We start from the raw sequence: 13876 nt of genomic DNA, 5'->3' as shown, positions 1-13876 counted from the left end.
AGGATGGCTCTGCAGCCTTACTCATCAGCACTTGTGAAACACGGAGAATCTCCCTTGATAAAAGTGGTAAAAACCAGGGTTACTGCTCTATTCCTCAGCTAGGCACAGCCCAGATGGCTGATGTGAGCAGGGCACACAGTTCTGCCCTCACTTCACACTATGCCTGAGGATCAACCAGAGCTACACCTAGAAAAAAAATTTACACCTGCTATTTCCTCCTCTGCACACTCTTTCCACAGGACTTTTCAGAAATGCTGAGCAGCTTTGTGGCAGTCTGCACACGCTGGTGCTTCACCAAGAGCTGCCCTGGGCTTGCAGAGGCACCTCTTTGTTTCTTTCCTGCAAGGAGAGTAGCAGGAGTGGGTTCTCCCCTGACTGCACCAGGACCTGAGAGGGGAGAAGGCACGGTCTGCGTCACTTCCCAAGCGCTGCAACCAAAACACAACTGCGGAAGGAAGGCAAGAGGGAACGGCTTCCTGGAGAAAGGCGAGGAACCAGACAGCTCACCTCCGTTCCTCCAACTGGGGAAGTAATTGAAAAGACACGGAAACAAGTCTCAGTCTATTAAGTTTATTGAAGGAAATTAAAGAGACAACTTGATCACGGTGCACATAAATACTTGAGCAAGTAGGAAACACCTGACAGCATGGTTTAACTGGGAAGGTGAAAGCACAATCAGACTCAGGGAACAGAAGATGAAACAAAAACTGAGTCTAGAAATAAAGCAGATTTTCAATCACAAGGGCAGTTACCTGCTGGAATAACGAACCAGGGAAGACTTTCAACTATACTGCCTGTCTTTCTAAAAGGCAGGCAAAGCTCGGCCACATCTCACTGGACTCTGCCATGGCCTGTATTATAGCAGGTCAGACTAAATGATCAAAGCCACTCATTTTCCCTTAAAACAGATGAGGCTGTGGTTTTTTTCAGGCCCCGCTCTCAAACTCTGCCCAGGTATGTGTTGGGCTCCCAAGGTCCCAGCCTGGGCACAGCCTGGCCCACGCACTCTTGTCTCCCTCCCACCCCGAGGCCCTGAGGCAGGGGGAGGCTGACAGGACTCTGCCCCAGGCACACGCCTCTGGGAGATTTTGTGCAGCTTTAGAGCAGCTCCTCCAGCACGAAGTCACCACAGCTCATCAGCAAAGGGCTCATTAAATCCCACTACGCTTCTCTTGTGCTCTGTTCTCTCCCGCCTCTTCATCAGCACCTGCTCTGCCCTCACACCCCTCCAAACGTTACACAAACTGTGTTCCCAGTCACCCACCCTCCTTACTCCTCTTGCCTCTACCTTTGCTCCAGGCCCCCCCTGCTCACCCCCCGCCTCAGATGGCCCTCCCCACGCCCTCTCACCCTCCTACCTCTCACCAGGAAGATCTCTGGGGGTCCCGTATCCCTCCTGCTCTTGCTTCAAAGGGTGCTTTCCTCTTCCTCTTGATTCCTGAGGCGCCCACATGGCCTCCAAGGGGCTGAGCACCGCTGCACAGCCCAGCTACACTTCTCCTCCCTCCCTCCTGGGGCAGCAGCCCCACAGGGGTGTTCTGCCCACCCAGGAAGCTCAGAGCAGCTCTCGGAGGCAGAAGGTGAGAGAGGCAGGATGGTTGGTGCTGCACACGGCTGCTGGAGGAGCAATGGGCTTGGCATGACTCCTGCCTGGAGCATTTGTGCAGCCTACATCAGTGGCTGCCGTCCTAAATGCTGCTTAGCTTTCCACTCTTAATGCTCTGAGTGGCCAGCAATGCCACCTCGCCAAGTCCCTAAAGAAAACTCCACAAACAATATGCCACGTGTCACAGACCCAGTCTCAGGCTGGACAGCCAGAGAGTTGGATTCGTAGTTCACCCACTCTTGTGACTCTGGCCTGGGCATCCTCTCAGCTTTTGTGCTCACTGAAAAGTGGCTGATTTGCACTGAATATGGTGAAACCAGGCGAGCAGCTTAGAGGATCAGTGTGGACTAGTGCCTCAGCTCAAGTAGAAGGGAGAGAGCTCACACTCGATGGTCTGTCATTTAACTGAGAGGAGAGAGACTCTGCTTTCTCTGTTATCCTTGAGATAGGAACTGCACAAATCTACATCCCATTTCTCCCTCTCTTTACCATTCTTTTCCTCTCACACAGGCTTGTAGGGCTTGTCTAATTTACTAAGCTACTTTAGTTTCCTAAGCTTAGTGTTTTGGTTTTTGTTTGTTTGTTTTGTTTTGTTTTCCAGGAATGTAGGAAGAATCCTAAATTCTCTTTGGCCACAGGCCATGGGTGTCAGAGAAAAAGAGACACTGGCCCAGCTGGGAAGTTTCTATAAATACCAAAACAGATTTCTCTGCTCGTAGAAAGATTTCAGGACTATCATCCACACACTGGACCCAAAGCATCTTTCTCACCTAATTTTCTAGTTAGAGGGGAGATTTCTTGATTTTACCAAACTTAGCATCTCCTTGAGACAGATGATCCTTCTATTTTGGTGGCCCCAGACTGGGACCCAGTCGCTTCTCTCTTGCTGGTAGATTTTTTTTGGCCTATCAGCTTTGATCTGAAATGTTGCAGAGTACTGAGCTGTCCTCTCTCGGTGCAAGAATAAGAATGCAGCGCTCCATTCGACCTACCAAACAAGCTAAGAAAAGCAACACAATAAGCCTTCCTCCCAGCACCTGCACTGCCCCCAGAAGTATATAGCAATATCCTCCAGCGGGACAAGGCTCTGAAGGACATTGGCTTAGAAGTAATATTACTGTTTCCTGCAAATAATGACCACGGTTCTGTGGGGACAGGGCATTAACAGCTAAATGGATATTTTTTGAGGTGACAATGAGAGTGGGTTACTTGGTTCCAAGGAAACACACACCAGGGAGTTACCCTGTTTCAGAGCAGCAGGCTTCGTTCTTTCACGTGTGGAATAAACGGTATTTTCTTTGCAAGCTACCTACTGCCTGGAGCCATCTCCTTTCAAAACTGTGATCTCATCTGATTGCAAAAGCCAAGCAGGTGAGGCCTGGTCAGCCCTTGGCTGGGATTCCTCAAGGGAAAAAGAGGTGCTAGAAGAAGCAGCGGTGGCAGTTTAATCGGTGATGCTGTTTCCTTCAAGTCAATACAGAGGTGATGTCCCAGGGGAAAGGTTAAACTAGCAAGGGATAGCTAGAGGCTGCTGGATGAAATGTAAAGTACATATCCTTACAACTTGTGGCATCTGTTGTGGGCAGATGATAATCTTGATGTCCTAGGCAAACAAATTGTATCAACCTAAGCTCCTCTGATAGCTGTCACAGAAAACCACACTCCATTCTGTGGCTTTTTAAGATGGTCCCCCAGAGAGGCTGAAATTTTGGTTGAAGAAAGATTGACTGCTGCAGTTAGCTGCAGAGGTGCTGCAGTGAGGTGGAAGTGACTGCTCATAAGTAAATATTTTGTTGTGTTTGGAATTCTTCACCTCTTTGGAGAACAAAGAGTCTCATTATAAAATATCCAAAACTCCTCCCGAGCCAGTTTTCCTATGGAGCAAGCTCCTATTTATTTCCAGTCTGAAATTAATTCTCAAATACAAACACATGAATAGAAAATTAAAGTGATAAAATATTTACAGTGAATGTGTGTATGAGGAGATGTCTGGTGTGCCAATGCTCTAGGGCAGACTGAGGTGGTCCTCTCTCTCAGACTGTCCCAGCTCCCACTCAGTCACTAGCTCTGAGGATACCTCTGTGAAGAGATGGTCCCAATCCCAGCTGACATCATCCTACCAAGAGGAAAAAGATTAAACATGCTGTAATGTTATTGGCGACTCCCAAACTAGTGACTTGCTCTGAATGATGCCCCTGCCATGGAAGGCAAAGATTTTGTTGGCTAGGATAGGAACCCTAGTGAGAATGAAAGGTGAGTCCATGCTACAATTTAAAGATTCTGACAGAATGATTCATGTTCTCAAATACAGTAAAGGATACATTTTTGACATTGTTAAGCTTAGATACTCTCAGGCAGAGTACAAGGAGAAGCCATAGAAATCTTCCACCCTTTTACATGTCTACTTAAGCATCTGCAGTTCTGGGCTGCAGAAAGCCTTTGTTTCAAGTCCCGAGCTCCTGCCTGTGCATTTGTACTGAGGTTCTTCTGTCCTGCTTTAAAACTGCCCTGTGCCCCAGCCCTAAATGCCGTCTGCCTGGTTCTTCTGTACCACCCTGGAGAACCACCTAGAGAGCACAGTGGCTACCAAGACTATACAACAGAGCACTGTTTCTGTGGGGATCTGTGGCAGTACCAGGCTCTTCACATGCTCCTTACTACCTCTTTAAGACTGAAGGAGGTAAATCACAGTGATGCCATAATCTCACACAGAGAAAAGACCTATAAACCTTTAAAATAATCTGCTGGGGAAATCAGACCTCCATCAGCTTTAACAAGCTTCTCTTCGCAGGCTCCTCCTCACATCTCTCTCCTCCATCGCACCAAAAAAAAAAACTAACTTCAGAGTACAACCTGAGACATATAAGAAGCTTTTATCTTACTGGTGTTTCCAGAAAAGTCTCACCTCTCGTAGTTCATGTTCTGGAGCCAAAACTTTGGTGAGAAGCTTCAGGTCAACCTCGCCATCCTATGAAAACACACACAGTCATAGCTTTACAGACACAGAGAAAGCATCATTTCACCAGAGATGGTGTTGCTAGAGATACAGACACAATATTTTGCCCCATAAGTTATATAAGCCTTATCTAGAACAGCACCTCATACAAGGTACCTCATACAAGCAACAGATACTATATCCACACTGTCTGCAGACACTAAGAAACTAAGAGGAAAAGACTTGCAGGCAGACCAGAAGGTGTTTGGATCATTGGCTGTGTATTTTATGCAGCTGAGTATCACTGTCGAGGATGAAGGGGAACTGAAGGAGAGGGAGTTGCACTGGTCACCCCACAGCAACAACCACTTACCAGAGTCTGAAAGGCAGCAAACTTCATAAGATCTTTGTCCAGGTCATGGTAGGTCATCACTCGGTTCACCTGCACACTGCAACCAGATATAGGCAAAACACAAGCCTGGGTAAGTGTGGAATCACATCTGAGGAGAATGGTGGCTTGAACAGGAGTCCTGGGGACACCCATCTCAAATTCATCACCCAACATGGACACTTGAGGTCGGTGTCCACAGACAGAAGCACATCTCATTCAGCAAACAAACAGTCATTGACAAATCTGTGTGCTGGGTTGTACACGTGCATAAAAACAGGACGTGGAGCAACCAAGGACTTCTTTGGAGAAGCTGGCATGCCAGAGAGAAAATCCACAAACTAGATGAAAGGGCCAGAAAGAAAATAGAAAGGTAGTGAACATTCAAATATGCATACTCAGCACAAAACAGCCAAAATGACTCTCAAAGCTGGGAAGTAAAGCATTTCCTAAAAGCCTCGCCATACAAGCTATAGAACAGTAGGGACTTCGAAATTTCCATGTCTGAGCTGAGTAACAGCTATCATATACAATTTCTTAAAATGCAGGCTCCAAAGACAGTCAGGGGGTAGGAAAGCAATATACTGGCATGCCATGCTTCCCTTTGCAGGTTATGCAATGCTGAGAAGACCTGTATTAATTTATCTTCTGCTTATGTTTGCCTGTGAAAATTACTTGTCCTCTATTGCAGAGTGACTATGGATACAGGAAGAACAGATGGGATTATCCAAAAGAGAGAAAACAAATAAATGAACTCTGGTGAGAGAAAAAGTCATTTTTGATTCACTACTGTAAAGTGTCATTTAATTATATTAACAGCTATTTAATTACAATACCCACTCCACACTTGTAAGAGAGGCATCTGTGGTCAGGAGTAAGACATCCACCTCTCCAGACAAAGCTCAACAGAAATCCTAGGCCATGATCTTGGCCATAGGCCCAATAGGAGAAAGAAGAATTTCCTGATACTTTTAAGATAAAAGACCCCAAACTTTCTTTTTTTTTTTTTTTTTTTTTAAACTGACTGGTCTCCTAAGAGCTAATCCCAAGACTACTGTGATAACACCTTCAAACAGGATTGCACTTTGCAAATTAACCAGGCACTTGAGTGAGAAGGATATCCTGTGGAGGGCAAAACAGTGTGTAAACAAAATGTTCGTGAAAATACGTGTGTACCAGAGGCATTTGTTACACATGCAACCTTAAATCAAGCAACTCATAACTTTTCTGTTAGATTTTGCAATATCAAATGTGTTGATCTAATGTATTTTTTTTGTATATAGAGAGAGAACATGCAGTAATTTCTATCTCTGTGTAGTAGGAAACAAGTTTCCCCTGTTCAGCCTGGAGCCCCACTGCCACAACACACAGCATCAATTGCTGCTGAATGGCACTGCCACCGACACCCACAGCACATGAGATAAAATGGAGTTTAATTTCACCAGCCATTTCGCACTGCAGATGAGAGCCTCCAGAGCACCTGGCAGTGCTTTTACCTGGGGGGAGCTGCCACTTGCATGGCCAGATCTTCCTCCTGGACTTCCTCCAAGTCAGGGATCACAGGAATGTCTGCAACAAGAGAAAGCAGCAGCTGTAAGTGGGAAGTGTTGTGCTCTCCTCTCACTTGAGACAAAGGCTCCCTTGCTTCACAGATATGAAACAGCCTGTCTCTTATTAGAGGAAAACATGAGGCAGTTATTTAGCAATGATTAAAAATATACCGTTTAATATTAAAAGAAGGTAATAAATGCTTGGAGTCAAAAGAAATCTGACAAGAGAAGCAGATTCAGGCGGGGTAGAACTCAATAGCCATGGACTGAATTTGAAGACAACCTTGAAGCTGAAAAAGCTGGCTGCCTACCTGCCATCATCCTAAGACTGGCAATAACTTGCCTCCTATGAGATGCATTATTGTTTGCTCAGCTCAGCCACCAGTTTCCTAGAATCAGTTAGAAATGAGACGTGAGACAGAAACTGGGAGAAGCCATGTGAACCTGCATGTTGAAGGAGATGCTGGCTGGGACTCAGACTGTGCAGAGACCTGTGATCTTCATGATAATTGAGGAAGGAAGTGCTGGTGGTCCAGCTGATACAAAGCCTAGGGAAGATTCACCGAGTTGTAATGTCATAAATCTTTTATTTTTTTCCAGTGTGAATCGGGAATAGCTGATAAAGGTCACTAGATATTCCCAGCATGAGGACTATGTCTGCTCCACCAAAAAAGGATGCTAGAAACAAAAGAAGGATGGAGAGCAGGAAAAACTGGGTGCACAGTGAATCCTGCTAAAAGAGCAAGGCTCAGGGAACACTGGAAGCTTTTTGGTCTCTCCTGTAAACATTTGGAGATAGAGAGGGCAAAAAAGGAGAGAGGAAGAAAAAGGAAAGTAACTGGAGGAGCAAAGGACAGAATACGCCAGCGCAGAGCTCCTTTCAAGACTGAAGGCTACTAAAGTTCTCCATGGTCCCTGAGCACTCAGACCGTGGAGATGCTGGTGGTCAGCTCTGGGAAGAGGTTTCCCTCACACACGGTGGGGACAAAGCTGGCCTCTCCAGCACTGGGGCAGGCAGGCTGCTCCTGCCGCTGCCAGCAGCGTGGGGCCGTGTTACTGCCAGGCCACAGCAGGCGGCTGGGCCTGACTTTGCCCAGTTCTGCAGCCCAGGCTGAGATGAATATTCAGGAGCTGGAGAGACGTCCCCACCTGTGGCGCTCTGGGCAGGGTCTCGCTGAAGAGCCCCTTGTCCGGCCGCCTGTCAGAGCTCCGCAGGCTCTCAGCTGCCCTCTCCTGCCTGCCGTCCCCTCTTCATCCCCCAGGCTCGTTGGCCACCGGGGTGGGAGGCAGCCGTGGCCCAGCTGCACGGGGCACGGGTCAGCCTGGGCTTCGTCGCGGCGGCCGTTCGGCGCCGGCCACACAGTGGGATTTCTCACTAATTGGCTGCCTGGTGGAGGGGCTGAGCGGGACAGCGGCTGCGGCGAGAGCCAGGCCGAGGCGAACGACGGTGACAGCTTGGACGATCTCAGCAGAGCTGTGCCTTCGAGCTCCCCAGCCACCCGAGGAACAGGTGCCTGCAAAGCGGCTTTCTGGCTACGGCGAACTTCCCAAAGACGTTTAAAGGAAAACTGCAGCAACAGGCCCGCAGGCTGTCCCTTAGATGGTACATGCAAGAAATGCCTTGCCAGCGTGTCCCTGTGCCTTTGCAATAGGTCTGCCCCCCTCTGCATGTAGGGACATACCCAGCAGAAGCTGCTGTCCCACCAGCTCTTTCCTGCAAGGGCTCCCAGCTCAGGGTAAAATTTGTAACAAAATGCAATTACAGGATGAAAGTATCTCCATTGTCTGAGAGACTGACCTGTGGAAGAAGCTGCTCAGAGATAATGTGGGAGAAAGTCCCTGTATATAAGCAATAAAGACCAAGGAGGGTGCAGACCAGTGAGGCTGGCCCAAGGGAAGGAAGCAAGCACTATGCCTATATGCCCTGCTAGGGGCAGGCAAACGAGCATGGGAGTGAGAAACAGCCTAATCTCTCCAGATCTATTTCACCCCTTTCATCGGGAGACTGTGAAGGCTGCTCAGCAAACAAAAGTAAATGAAGAGCTACCTGGGAGCAGAGCTACCCTCAGCCACTGGGCAGCATTTCCTGTAAAAGGAGAGGGTCAGATCCTTATCCTCTTTTGGCAGCACAGCTGTGGAAGGTATTCACAGCAAACTGAATTTCTTCACTCAGTGCTCTTTTTGGGGTCCCTTCTTCCTGTTTTTTCCTTTTATTGATCTCTTTTTGAACTAGAGAAAACTGTAAAGTTAGTATTCTGATCAGTGATGCACCCTCCATTTTTGCAGGTTCCTGAAGAGTCCTGCATGTGCCAGTGCTGACTTTATCTCATTGCCACTGAATTCCATGGAGAGATTCCCAAACTCTTTGCCCAGTATCCTCTACTCTGTATTACCAAAATGCAGGCAATCACATAGAAATTCTTTCCAAAAGAAATTCAAGGCTCCAATGTTTTATAGACTCTTTGAAAATACTACAGACAGAAAAAGTAGAAATGCTCTGGGGGCTCCTTCCAGCCCCTCCAACAAAGGCAACTGCACGATTGTTCTTACTGCAAAGTGCAGGCGATTTTGTCCATTTCTAGGCTGAGGCAATGCCCTTTAGGACTGTCAGAGACTGACAGGAAACAGAACAAAAACACAGCAAATTGTAAGAAAATATCAGCTCCCTAAGCTAACTGCTATCAATAGCAAATCAGGCCTGAAATATCTGGGTCTTAATTTTACTTGTTACTCATAACTTCCCCTTCCCTCTGCCACACCTCCCTCTCCTTTCTCTCTCCTTACAGTTTGCAAAGTGTCTCCTTTCTCACTTTATTAGCAAGTAGACAACATTCCCCCTCAGTTGGTCTCCAGCCCCCTAATCACTCTTGTTACTCTTCTAAGGGTTTACATCTCTTTTCTTTTTTCTTTTTTCCAGTAAACTTTTTCTGGTAACGCATTCAAGTCATGGCACTATGTCAACTGTACCACATGGGCTACAGTGCTGCAAGAATATAGGCATACTCTTTATTTTAATATTCCCATTAGGCGTAGTGAGACTACTTACATGTGATAGTAGTACCTGCAGAAATGTTCACGGGACCATGTTCTCCCAGTCTTGCAGTGCAGCATGCATACAGCTGGGAAAGGTTCTAGCTTTTTCCAAAAACAAGGCCCGTTACAAGCTCCCATTCTGTGTAATTTGCCCTGTGACCCACTGTTTTCCCTCCTGTTGAGTGTGTGGCTTTCAGCTCATTCTCCAGAACACTGACACGCCTGTGTTTCTGCTGTAGAATCTTACCACACAATTTACTGCCAGACTCCTGTGCCTGGATTCAGTCTCCATGTACGTAAGCTTTAGAAGTGATTCGACAACATACCTACATGTTAAGGAGCTGCCTGTGTGCAAAAGGGAACACCTTCACAGCTACCATGTCTCTGCAAGCAAGTGAACAAACGGCCCGGGCATTATGAAAATGAAGTGTTCTGAACATGAAAAGAAGGGATAGCTTCAAAACCTGGAAAGGAAAGGTGATTCTCTGCAGACTAGCTTAGGCTTTTATTTTTCCTTTTTCTTTCTGCATAATTTGGCTGCATTTGGAGAAGAGAGAAGACTCCATATCATTTTTGAACAACTACTTTTTATCAAAACTGTAGGCAAATCTCAGAAACCACATGAAAATCTTACAGCTCCAGCTTTTCTTCTCTCACTTTCACATTCTTTCCTGCAGACTTTGAAATCAGAACAAACTGATATGATAATAATAGTAAGAAACATTAAAATAAAACTTGAGTTACTAGTAAAGAATTTAAAATAGGGAAACAAACTGGGTACAAGCCACATTACTGACCTTGGTTTTCCAGCTGGCCTATGAGCCCTGTGCTATAGGGGAATGCTTCTTCCTACGCAGCCTCCCTCAGACGGTCTTCCCCAGACAGAACTGTGAATCCCCATTTCATATGGCAGATAACAGAGAGAATGCTCCTAAAAATAGCACTCAACTCCCCCTGAGTATCCTAATTTCATTTTAGTTGAAGGGAGGGGAGAACTGGTGGGCACACCTGCCAGGTAGTGCTTTAGAAGCAGAAGAGATGCGTATGCAATAGAAGGTGGAGGGGGTAACAGTGTGTACAGTGACCTTAGAGAGAAATGGATGAGGCTTCTCCTTATTGCTCAAAATGACTGGGAACACAATACAACAAAGCCTTCCCCCACAGATTTCTCAGCCCAAAAATAAACAAGATATTAGCTTCAGAAACAGCTCATGGTAGAGATGTAAAATACTGAGCACCAAATGCTGGATGACCATTGCAGACTCCCCTCTGTCCCCTAGATGATGTTGAACAAGAGTAAACTGTCAAGAAATGAAACCAAAATCAGTGCATCCACAAAGAGTTATGGTGGGGTAGGAGACACCAGGACCAATTATTGGCTAACAGGGGAGCTGTAATATACTGTCTCCAAACATCCAAATCCCAGGGTATAATTAAAAAGTAGTATTTTTATTACAATAGCTAGACTGAGGTAGATCTTACCCAAAAACTTCATGGCTAAGTTATGGCAAGACATTAATAGCATAAGGCAGAAGTATACAAATGGAAGGAGGAAAAGATGGAGGGGAAAAAGTGAGGGTGATCCACGCTGCAAATGGGTAGCGAAACAATAAACAAGGAATAGCCGTTTTTAAAGTCACACACAAAGCAGGGCTCTGTGTGTTCACGCTAGAGCGCATGCAGTGCCAACACCATCACCTTTTTGCCCCTTAGCAAACGACTTACTGACAGCTGAGGACAACAACGGCAGAAAGTGATGAGCAGGAGAAGGAAGAGCCTGTACCACCCTACAGCCCAGTTGCTCCTGCAGGTTGTGGAGTTGCACTTCCCCTCCCAGGTCGAGCTGATTTTTGGTTTAGTAGCAACACCTGCAGGCTGGGTCCCTCAAAGTGCTGCAAGCTCACGGTAAGATCTGGTCCTAGCCCCACAGAACCGAATTCTTTGTTAGAGACAAAGTGGGGACAGACGGAATCTGTTCAAGGTCAGGCAATAAATCGGTGTAAAAAGCATGTCCCGGGTCAGGCCTGCAGTTATTCAGCTGTGTGGCTGCCACTTACTTGCTCACCGAGCTGCTTTAAGAGTCACCTGAGCCAAAACCCTGACACACCTCAAAATACCTCCAAAAGAATGCCTCCATCGCACTTCGTCTGATCCACTTCTTCCAGCCGTGTGAGTCTTCCAGAGGCCAGCTCAGAGCAGGCATTCCTGCAGCGGGGACTGAGCTGTCCTCTCTGTCTGCACATTGCCACCTCCAGAGAACAAAAAGGGCAGCGGCTTCTGGAGCTGGCAGTCCCCTGCCGCTAAGCAGGCATGAGAATGAAACTATAGTTTAAGTTACTTGCTCCTAAAATGTAAAAACGAGATAATTACAATATCTCTGCTGCTGCAAAACTTTGTTTTACTGAACGCTGTTACCTTCTGCATCACGTTTGGGGAATTTTAAACAGGCAAATGGAAGAAGGTCTGATTGAAGATGAAGTTAAGTGAAAGAAATTGGTCTCATTTAGCACATGACAGGATTCATCTGTGTTCTCAAGTCCACTGAGGTAGCATCATGGGCGTTTCATATTCATGAGCTGCTGCGACACTGTGTCCCCTCATTTACAAAGCACCGTGTTCAGCAAATTCTGTCCCTGTGGACACTCCGTGCATTTCATGGTCTTGTCAGAGAGACATCAAACACTTCAGTAACCAAATACCAGAAAATGGCTTTAATTAGCGCATCTCAATGCAATAAATAATTTTTCTCTCTAAGTGGAAAAATGGAGAATTTAAAAAAAAAAAAGGATTTTTTTAAAGAAAAAAGTGGAAAGCAACAGGCAAAAAAAATCTTCAAAAAAAACATAAGGAACAAGGGACACATACAGCTTCTGCTGAACACACAAACAAGCTTGAAGCCTCTTGGAAGCTTTCTCAAGAGAGCAGCAGGCAAATGGAGAGGATAAAGAATACATCTTTGGACGCTGGGACATTAATTTCATAGGGATACCTTTCCCTGATCGAAACTGCCCTAGCAGCGAGCTGATACTGAATGGTGTACGTGCCTGATCAGCCAGCAGGGAGATGAAAACAGCAGGGTAAAAAAGCAGGCGGTACCACAGCTGCCACGGCACTGCCTTAAAAGCTGAGACAAGCAGAGGATAACCTGACTGTCCCATGCCCCAAAACACCCTTTTGAGAAGAGAACGGTAACAGCACAACCTAGGCAGCTGAAGGGAAAAGTCACCCAGTGGGCAGTTGTCAGGGGATTCACAGGACGTATGTGGGTCATGCAGTAGATGCAGTGATGACCCTCCAGCCTTGCCTTACAGAGGCATCAGACAAAATCATTTTTAATTCAGCCACAACGCTCTGAGGATATTGCTAGCTAGATGGAGGACTGCCTGGGAGGTCGGGTGGTTCACTGAGACATCCGACTTGCTTTGATAAAGCACCTTGCTTTCTCAGGCTGCTCAGCATAGTATGACTTCTGCCTCATGTGACACTTTGCTGGGACAGGTTTCAGGCACATTTGCTACCACCACAAAGCCTCTGCTCGGTTTCAGCCCCTGGGAAGCATGAAGAGAGATGCAGAGATACACTGCTGCAATGCCAGGAGCAAACCGAGGAATGGTTCGCTGCAATGCAAACCAAGGAGCCGTGGCAGATGAGTCCCTGAGCTCTGTGCTGGGCTTCAACAGGCAGTAGCCTGTGCTGTATTGTGCAAGAAGACCAGGCACTGGCAGCTTTAAAAGACGAGGAACCTCTTAATGCACGGGTTTTTCACCAGCCACATAGGACAGACAGAGTGGAGGCCAGGCTCAGGACCCAGAGTCCAACATATTCCTGAGGTTATCTGCAGTGGCCAGACACCTCCTAGCCTTACCAACAGCCCACTGACAGAGTACTGTCCCTGCCCTCCTTTCCAGTAACATCTGCTTTCCTCTTTTCAAAGCTGTTCCCAGCTCCTTTGCAGTATTCCCCCGCTGGAACACACTTAGGAGGTGGTGGGGCAGCAGATGAGAAGGCATGAGGTACCAAGGGAGGGTCTGGTGAACTCAGGAGCACAAAAGCCTCCCCAATAACACTGGAGATGAGTGATTTTGTGTTAGAGCATTAGTGTGGCAGAGAAAGAACCTTCTCAAATGCTCCCGTGGAAGTACGTTCAGGAGTATCTGATTCTATTTCATCCTCTTCATGTAACGCTGGAAAAACAAGACAAACTACATTTCTTTTATGCTAAATCCTTAGTTTTTTTTTTATTTTTTCTTATATATATTTATTAAAAAATGCCTCTTTGATCGGCAGCACCCATGACATTTCCACATCCAGCAACTCCTCAGAAGCCTCCCTCCCTCCACACAAGGCCACCGCTGCTGACAGCC

The 13876-nt window shown here is 46.7% G+C and overlaps 1 protein-coding gene across 3 annotated transcripts in view; it reads right to left on the bottom strand.

The window, feature by feature from the left end:
- Positions 1-555: 555 nt before the first annotated feature.
- Positions 556-13876, bottom strand: part of IFT43 (intraflagellar transport 43) — a 48452-nt gene continuing 35131 nt past the window's right edge. For 2 of the 3 annotated variants that reach the window (XM_035539412.2, XM_035539409.2), the window contains 4 exons: positions 6426-6498; positions 4915-4990; positions 4512-4574; positions 3472-3722 (listed from right to left, as the gene is read on the bottom strand). In XM_035539412.2, coding sequence (XP_035395305.1) covers positions 3612-3722; positions 4512-4574; positions 4915-4990; positions 6426-6498 — 323 coding nt within the window. In that variant the 3' untranslated portion in view covers positions 3472-3611. Of the gene's footprint in view, positions 2607-3471; positions 3723-4511; positions 4575-4914; positions 4991-6425; positions 6499-13876 lie in introns of those variants that run through there. The other variant, XM_035539410.2, reaches the window with a different exon arrangement.

The sequence above is a fragment of the Cygnus atratus genome, chromosome 5 (assembly GCF_013377495.2).
Source record: "Cygnus atratus isolate AKBS03 ecotype Queensland, Australia chromosome 5, CAtr_DNAZoo_HiC_assembly, whole genome shotgun sequence".
NCBI lineage: Eukaryota > Metazoa > Chordata > Aves > Anseriformes > Anatidae > Cygnus > Cygnus atratus.
Note: the sequence above shows the minus strand (reverse complement) of the source record. Positions and strands in the feature narration are given on the sequence as shown.